The sequence below is a fragment of the Mastomys coucha genome, unplaced genomic scaffold, assembly GCF_008632895.1.
Source record: "Mastomys coucha isolate ucsf_1 unplaced genomic scaffold, UCSF_Mcou_1 pScaffold15, whole genome shotgun sequence".
In the NCBI taxonomy this organism is placed as follows: domain Eukaryota; kingdom Metazoa; phylum Chordata; class Mammalia; order Rodentia; family Muridae; genus Mastomys; species Mastomys coucha.
The window spans coordinates 158,723,822-158,733,072 of NW_022196897.1; the positions used below are offsets into that span (position 1 = coordinate 158,723,822).

At 49.9% G+C, this 9,251-nt stretch overlaps 1 protein-coding gene across 4 annotated transcripts in view; it reads left to right on the forward strand.

Annotated features, from left to right (window-relative positions):
- Positions 1-9,251, forward strand: part of Cass4 (Cas scaffold protein family member 4) — a 40,772-nt gene that overhangs the window by 16,652 nt on the left and 14,869 nt on the right. For 3 of the 4 annotated variants that reach the window (XM_031372892.1, XM_031372893.1, XM_031372894.1), the window contains exon 2: positions 5,577-5,999. In XM_031372892.1, the coding sequence (XP_031228752.1) occupies positions 5,577-5,999 (423 nt within the window). The remainder of the gene's footprint in view (positions 1-5,576; positions 6,000-9,251) is intronic. The other variant, XM_031372895.1, reaches the window with a different exon arrangement.

Genomic DNA, 9,251 nt, shown 5'->3' on the forward strand with positions numbered 1-9,251 from the left:
CCATGAGCTCACTCCTATTCTTTTCTTTATGGCCCTAATCTCCTCCTGCTTCTGCCTTCCAGGTGCCTATTCCTCTCTCCTCCTGGTCCTGACTGTTTTATTGAGATGAGTATATGCAAAAGTGGCCACGGAAACATCTATCTAAGAGCAAGGCTTGGTCAGGTGAAGGGTGGGGAAGAAACAAGTGTGAGGGTCCAGGGGAGGGCTTGAGGATGTATGAGCAGGGAAGGTGGAGGGACTGAAAAGGGAGCAGTGGGCAGGATGACCAGACATTTCTCCCACATTAGGTGTGGTGGCATGCATTTGTAGCCCCAGAATGCAGGAGTTAGAGGCAGGATGATCAGAAGTTCAGCTATTTAGGGAATGGGGACCTATGTGCCTATATGAGATCCTGTCCAAACCAGAGGACCTGTAGAGATAGATGACTCAGAGCTTAGGAGCACCGGCTGCTCCCCAAGCACCCACTTGGTGCCTCACAGCTGTCTGTAACTCCAGCTTAAGGGAGATAAGATGTCCTTCTTTGGTTTCCTCAGGTACCACCCATACACATTGTGCACAGTTATGCATGCGAGCAAAACAGCCCTATACATGAAATACCATAAAAATAAAGATAAGTAAAGAATAAACTAAAGATTATCTAAAACAAACTAGCAAAACCAAAAACCCATATAACTCAACCTACTGTATGGATGGAATGCACAGGACACTTGCTTAATTTTTTTTTTCATGAAAGCAAAAATGCAGAAGAACCCCGTGGGGCCAGTGGGAAGACTCTGGTAAAGGGCAGCAAGGAACCTGCTGCCTCCTGTTGGCCTGAGTTCTACTGGAGACCATATTGTAGAAAGAACTGACTCCAGCAAGTTGTCCTCCGACTTCCACATGCATGCTGTGGTTCACATGCAAACACACACACACATACACATACGCACACGTGCACACACACATGTGCACACAAAACAAAACGTTTCTAAGTTTTAAAATAAGAACACCTCTCCTTTTGTGTATGAACTCTAGCTGCCTGTGTCCCCTTAAGAAGCAGAGACAGACGCGTGTCCCTTAGGCATCCGTGCCAACGTTTCCAAACTAACACCCTATTAAAGAATAGCTTGCAAGCCATCCTTGATAACCACTGGACGGCTGTCAGGTTGTATAGCTGCAGCTGTCAAGTGCTTCCATGTGTTATTTTCAAAGCACTGAGTACAGCAGTGCCAGGAGCCCAGGTGTGAAGTGATGACTCGCTGCCTGCTGTCACCCCAGAGGCTGCTGTGCTGGCTCCTCTCCCTACATGACACACTGACTTTTTGACTTGCCCCACTATGTCCTCCCATAGGGCCTTCATACGGGAGTCCAACTCTGTGTAGAGGGAGGTGGCCTCCGAAGAGGTGACCCTTGAACTGAAAGCTAGTCATGCAGAGATCTGGTGAAAGAATGTTCTGGGTACATGGAATGGTAAGGGATGAGTCCCAGGCTAGAAGTATTATGGAAAAGTCAATCAACACTATGGTTGGAAGACCATTAATGAAGGCAGGATCACCAGGCCTCAGGGTCAACCATGGGGACCTCAAAGCCACCCCTGGGGCTTAGCTGCTATCCTAATGCAGTTGTGAGCAATTCCAGTTCTTAGGCAGACTAAGGTGTGTGGGTGCGTGCGGTGTGTGCATGCGTACCCACATACATCTTATATGATTCTTGCTGGAGACTAAGAAGACATTTAAGAGTGGAAGATAGATAGGAAGAGACCCACAGAGCTCTGGGGACTTGGGATAGGTTAGTAGACATCACTGACTCTCTATTTTCTTACCTGTAAAATGGAGACAAGACAGCCCATGTCTAAAGTTTCTGGGAGTTTGTGATATAAAATGTCCAAGTACTCAATTAAAAAAACAAGTCTAATCCCATATAATTTGCTCTGTTCCGAGAATTCTCAGTATGGTCCATTCCTCTTCTGGTGTTGTTATTGCAGTGTTTGGTTTGTTTTGACCTTTTAAGACAAGATTTTCCTGTTTTTTTTTCTTCTTCCTTTTTTTGGTCTTTTGAGACAGGGTTTCTCTGTGTATCCCCAGCTGTCCTGGAACTCACTCTGTAGACTAAGCTGGTCTTGAACTCAGAAATCCACCTGCCTCTGCTTCCCAAGTGCTGGGATTAAAGGCATGCACTACTACTGCCTGGCAGAGACAAGATTTTCTATAGGCCAGGATGACCTTGAACTCCCGGCTTCCACCTCCCAGAACTTGAATTGATCACAGGCACAGGCCACCTCGCCTGATTCATTCTTCCTGTGTAATAGACTGTAATTTTCTATGTTATTAGAATTAGGTGACCTACACTAGGGGATTTTTGTTGCTTGGTTCCATCTCCAGCACTTTAATTAATTAGCTAATCAATTAGTACCTCAATTAATTACTTGGCTATTGACTGGTCAGTTATTAAGTAGCTAATTAATTAATTAATTAATTGGGGAATCATAATAACTGCCTGCTTGGTGTTCCAAAGATACTCTGCGCTATTTAGAAAGAACTACTCTAGAGGGACTCGGGCTGTGACACACTTAGAGGTTACTCTTGCTTTTGAAGCCATGGCCAGGCAGCAAGCAGTCAGCTGGAGGAAACCGTATCTCGCCTGCTAGCGATCCAGCACAGCTGTGGCACCCTGTGCAGCAGATGTTTCCTGGCTCGGATGATCCTGAAGACTCATTGTTCTCTGGAATTACCCCTCCTCCCTGAGTGTCCAGACCCAGAAGAAGCCACAGCTGTGGGGACAGTGTAGCCCACATGCTTTCAATAACTGCTCCATGACACTCACAGGGAGTCAGATGGGTACTGCACGCTTCAGTGGCGGGCCTCCCTTTAAAAGTGCTTTGTGTGGATTTCACAAGAGTGGTAAAGGGTTAAAGCCAGCTTTTGCTTTTCATTTTTCCAAAATAAATGGTTAAGTTGTAATCTTCTCTTCTCTTCTCTTCTCTTCTCTCCTCTCCTCTCCTCTTCTCTCCTCCTCTCTTCTTCCCTCTCTCTCTCCCCCTCCTTCCCTCCCTCTCTCTCTCTCTCTCTCTCTCTCTTTGAGACAGGATTTCTCACCTCATAGCCCACTTCTGGAACTTACAATGTGTCCCATGGTGGCTTCAAAGTAACAGCAATCCTGCCTCAGTCCTCTGCATAATAGAATTAATAATAAGTAGCTTTCATCAAGGTAAAATTGTGACTCTCCTACAGAAACAAAATAAGTTGTCAGGTGTAGTGGCTCACACACATTGTCTCTGCATTCAGGGTAGACAGGAGGATCGGGAGTTTAAGGTCAGCCTGGACAACAGAGAAGTCATGTTTGAAAACCAAACAGGAATTCTAGAACAGATCCCACTGCTTCACCAAGTCTGAGCCTTTAGTCAACACGCAACGAGACTCTATAACCCTACCTTTAGCACATTAACCCAGCTGGCTTCTGCAGGCCTCCGTGTGAAACCATGACACCACACTCCAGGGCAGTATCCTAGCTCTGTAAATGTTCCTTCTAAATGGTACTTAAAGGGCCATCACTGTGTCACCTCGTCTCCCACTCTAGACAGAACTAGGTGTCCATGTTCTGGCTTTTTATCTCCTAGAGACCCAATAGTCCCACCAGCATGTGGTTCTGCCCTGTCCATCATAAAACCAACCAAGGGCTAATGGGGCCCCAGGGGACACAGCTGAGAGGGAGGAGGGTGTGCGCCCTGCTCTCGTGAGAGACAGACAGAGGGATGGTTGCCCTCTATGAGTTAGAGATGGACATGGGAAGATCCTAAACAGGCTAGAAGAGCCAGTTTGGTTTGCAGAGTGGGACCAGAGAATCCTTTTTCTCAGGAAGTGGCATTCACAATGAATCTAGAAGCATGCGTGGGATTTCAATGTGTAAAAAGCTTGCTGGAATGTTTGGGGGTGGAGGGCAGAGCATTTGGGCAGGACCAAAATTCTCAGCCAGAGCGGTCATGGAAGGCTGCTGGGGAAGTGTAGGAGATAGAAAATTACAAAGGACCTGGAAGGTTCTGGACCCCATGAGTACCTAGGATGGGTACAGGGGAAAGGATTGAAGTTGGTGTTTCTAAACTCTCAGGGGCGGGGGCAGTGCCACATGACAGCATTCGGTAAATGTTTGCTGAACATCTGGGGGAAGATGTGTTAATGTATGAAAAGGGTAGTCAGTTGCAGGAGTGCTAAACCAGTTCTCAGTAGGAAAGTCCCTGTGTTTGTGGTTCACCATGGGGGGCAGGGGAAATCTCTGCAGCCTGCTATGGCTCTGCAGGACTCATCACCTGTCTAGACGAATAAACTCGAGGCAGGGTGGGCAGGGTGGGCAGGGAGGTGAATGGAAGCTACCCACTCACAGGCAGTTTGGACAATCCAAGTATTTCCAAAGGTAGGTCAAGAGTCTTCAAAAGGCAGCAGAGCTGACTCAGCATCTAAGAGAGCCAGCTGCTCTTCCAGAGGACCCGAGTGGTTCCTAGCACCCACTGGACAGCTTACACCTGCCCAATGCCTCTTTGGTCACTCTTAGACACTTCACACACACACACACACACACACACACACACACACACACACACGCACACACACACACACACGCATGCACACACACAAATGCACACATGCGTGAAGAACATTTTTTGTAAAGCTAAAATTTAAAGTGTTTTTGGCAAACATGTTAAGCAAGCGTGTCCCAGACATATCAAGAAATGGAGTCCTAGGCAGGCTCTTCAGGGTGGGGATCATGGTACTGTCACCTTGTCCCCTACCCCCACAGGACTCAGTATGTGCCTACCACAGGCGAGGCAAGCACTCTACCACTTATTGCTTTTTGAGACAGGGCTCACGAAGTGGTCCAGACAGATCTTGAACTCCCGTTCAAGATCTTGAATCCTCTTGCCTCAGCTTTCCAAGTGCTGGAGCTGCGGGCGTGAACCACCAGCTGACAGCCATCCTATAAGCTTCTCCTGTATGCCCGTGCCCAAGGCTGACGCTAGAGATAGAGTGATAAACATAATGTATTTATTTCATATGTACATGTATATAACACATATGTATGCAAAGCACATTTAATTCTAGTAAAAACCCCTTTAGTAGGTAGCACCATTCTTCGCATTCTACCCATAAGGAAACAGGCTCAGACGGGGTAGGTGATGTGCTCGAGGGCACACGGCTAAGAGTGTCAATCCAAGGGTGGTATACACGGGACTTTGACATAGCGTGTGTCATCAGGCAGCATGCAAGCATGTAATTCCAAAAAGCATACCCTCTGTAATACACGGGACTTTGGCCGAAGTGTGTGTCATAAAGCGCACACGGATGGAACCACGAGGGCCATAGCCTCTGCAGATGTAAGAAAGGGCTTATTAGAGCCGCTTGCCTCGGGTTTGGGGTTGCAGGCAAAGTGTCCCAGAAGATGTGGCATCTCCAGAAACCCTGAGGATGGGAAGTACCAACCAGGAAAGGAACAGGGTCCGAGCCTCTGGGGAGGGTTGAGAACGCAAGTTGGGGGCTTGTGCCTCTGCTTCTTAGTGGTACAGCCTCGGCTGTACAACGACTATAACAGCACGTTCTTTCCTCCAGATCCTATTGGCCAGGGCACTTTACGACAACCATCCAGATTGCTCTGATGAGCTCGCGTTCTCCAGAGGGGATATCCTGACCATCGTGGAGGAAAATGTGCCAGAAAGCGAGGGCTGGTGGAAGTGTCTGCTCCACGGGAGGCAAGGCCTGGCTCCGGCCAACCGCCTCCAAATCCTCAGAGAGACCCCTGCAGACAGACCCTGTCCCCTGTCCCTGAGAGGCCTGGACACGGATCTCACCAGCTCTGCGGCGCCTTACCAGGTGCACAAGGTGTTCTCCCTGCCACCCCCAGGGCCTGTGTATGAACCAATGAGGAGCTGGGTGGAGGGGCCGCCGCCAGCTACTGCCCAAGTCTACGAATTGCCTGACTCACCTTCCAGTGCCAGGATCATCTGTGAAAAGACTCTGAGCTTCCCCAAGCAGGTGAGTGTGTCTCCCGATGCCAGCGCGGGTAAAGGGTACATTGCTACCCAGGGGCTTCTGATACACTAGATTTATCATTGCCGTTTATCAGATCAAATGTGCACAACAGGATCCCAGAGCCCTATTGAACACGCCTAAGGCCCAGTCCCATTTCATTCACACACTTAGCATCCTCGTGACTGCCCAGCTCACTAAGACTGACCGACCTGTGCCGTCTATGAAGGTGTACCCAGGAGCCTGTTGGCTGTTCACAGGGCTCCCTATCACAGAGAGCCCTGGAGACGACAGGAATGAGGGATGGCTTAATTCACACCGTGTCAAGGGCCAGGCATCGCTCATCAGGTGCAAGACTCGTATCTGCTTCTAGAATTTACTTCTAGAATTGTTACAGAAACATCCACGAGATGAATAGAGATTGGGAGGGGCTTGAGGGTGACAACACTGGTGCTGGGGAAAACCCACAGGTCCCCAAGTGTTTGCGTGGGAGAGTGTTGCTTACAGACATTTTGAACGTTTCTTTTTCCCCCTCCATTTACTTATTTGGGAGCAGAGCATGCCTGGGCCGCTGCACACGCGTGCAAACCAGAAGACACTCTCAGGTGTTGCTTTTCTCCTTCCCTGCATGTGTAGGTCCCAGGGACAGTGGCATGAGCTCTTCTCTGCTGATTCATTCCCGCCCCACTGCCCAAACGCTGTCCCAGAAACATCATCTTTTGTCCCTATCATCATGGCAAACGACTACACAGGGATAAGAACTGTTTCTATGTGGTTGTTCTAGAAAGGAAGACAGAATCCTTTAACCAAAGACTGGGGGAGGGGGTAAAAAAAAACATACCGTGTACGTGTGCGTGTGTGTTCTTGTATGCAGATGAACATGTGGACTGGAAAGACCTAGAGGAACCCATACATGGTGGTTCTCCTCAGGAAGCAGAATTGAGTAAGGAGAAAATTAGATAAGGCAGTGAACAGGGACCTTCCTTTTCCTCTGCGCCATGTCCCCAGCACCTTGCACGAGGCAGGTCCTCAATAAATATTTCATGAACAAGTAGATCAGGAAGCTACTGGGTGCCCTGTGGGACACATGGACACCTGTGAATTTTACAAGCAGGGGGGAGGGGGAGCTTGGAAAATGTGTGGTCACATTGTTGGGGCCTTAAAGAAGGGAGGAATTTAAAGGAAAAAGGAACCGTTGGCCCCACACCTGGGGCTTTGAAAATACAGTACAAGCTTGGAGCTGAAACTCAGTTAGTTGGTGGAGTGCTTACCTGGTATGCTGATGTCCTAGGGTCTGTCCCAATCACTGCATAAGCCAGGCTTGGTGGGGCTGGCTGTAATTCCAGCACAGATAGACGCAGGAGGATGGAGAGTTCAAGCCAGGCTTGGTGGGGGTGGCTGTAATCCCAGCACTCCAGAGATAGACACAGGAGGATGGGGAGTTCAAGCCAGGCTTGGTGGGGCTGGCTGTAATCCCAGCACAGATAGACGCAGGAGGATGGGGAGTTTAGGACCAGCCTCAGCTAGGTAGTGAGTTTGAGGCTAGCCTTTTCTATATGAAGACCTGTCTCACAAACACCAAACAAACAAGACCCCACTGGCCTCAGTGTGCAGCGACAGTAGGCCTCTTCGAACCCTGACACTCAGATGGCATACCTCCCCAGACCATGCAGCCCACTAGTGTCTTAGGAAACCCCATGTTCATACAAAGACTGCTGCCTCTCATGGATGTGTGTGTGTGCTGCCTCTCATGGATGCATGTGTGTGCTGCCTCTCATGGATGCATGTGTGTGCTGCCTCTCATGGATGCATGTGTGTGCTGCCTCTCATGGATGCATGTGTGTGCTGCCTCTCATGGATGCATGTGTGTGCTGCCTCTCATGGATGCATGTGTGTGCTGCCTCTCATGGATGCATGTGTGTGCTGCCTCTCATGGATGCATGCTGCCTCTCATGGATGCGTGTGTGTGCTGCCTCTCATGGATGCGTGTGTGTGCTGCCTCTCATGGATGTGTGTGTGCTGCCTCTCATGGATGTGTGTGTGTGCTGCCTCTCATGGATGTGTGTGTGTGCTGCCTCTCATGGATGTGTGTGTGTGCTGCCTCTCATGGATGTGTGTGCTGCCTCTCATGGATGCATGTGTGTGCTGCCTCTCATGGATGTGTGTGTGCTGCCTCTCATGGATGCATGCTGCCTCTCATGGATGTGTGGCTGGATCCCGAGACACAGACTCACAGCTTCCAACACTGCCTGGAAACAGGAAAGCAGTCCCTTCAAGAATATCAGAGACTTCATCTTTTCCAAAGCAAGGCCATTTCCAAGCACAGACGGTTGTTACACACACAGGTGCTGGCTGCCGCCCCCCCACACACACACTGCCGCAAGGTGGGCCCTATTTGTCTTTTCTGGGGCCAATCATCCCAGCACCCACCTGCTGTCTGAGGCACTGAGTCGGGACAGGCTTGGGGGGTATTTCGCTAAGACTCAGTCATGAAGGGCAAGGACATGGTCCTCAGGGACAGGCTCCTACCAAAAGGAAGCCCCGTGGCCTGAGGGTGGTGCCCAGAACCCACACTGTAAACAGAGGACAGACTCCACAGTTATCCCCTAGCCCCATGGGTACACTGTGACACCCATGTGTGCATCTACTCTAAATAATGAAAGTGTTGAGAAGAAATCACACCAGACCATTTTCGTTTGAATTGTCTTCCCAAACTCCTGAAAGAGGGGAAAGGTAGAGTCCAGTCTCACTCTCAAACGGAGAGCAGGTGTGATGCCCGCTGATGCCAGATCCCCTCAGCCCCCAGCACAGAGCCAGGCTGCCCTCAGCCCCCAGCACAGAGCCAGGCTGCCCTCAGCCCCCAGCACAGAGCCAGATCCCCTCAGCCCCCAGCACAGAGCCAGGCTGTACTGTTGAATGAACGAAGTGACCCAACCCAACACTAGCCTGTCCATCTGGAGACTGACTAACAGTGTGAGGGGAAACTGGGTTTCCCATCGCAGCTTAACCCAGGAGGACGGGTACTGTATGAGCAGTGAGGTCTGTCAGAGTATGCATCCTTCCGGAGGCCCCTGTGGTGAGCAAGGGAAACCACAGAGGCTGGAAGGAAATTCTGCTCCTCTGTCCCTGAGCAGGTTCTCCCAGGGACCGCAGAAAGTACCTGGGGAATGGCCCTGCCCTTCTTCTTCAGGTTCCCTCCTTGTCTGTCCTAACTACATTCTGGTTTCCTCCTCCTCCTCCTCCCCCTCCTTCCCCTCG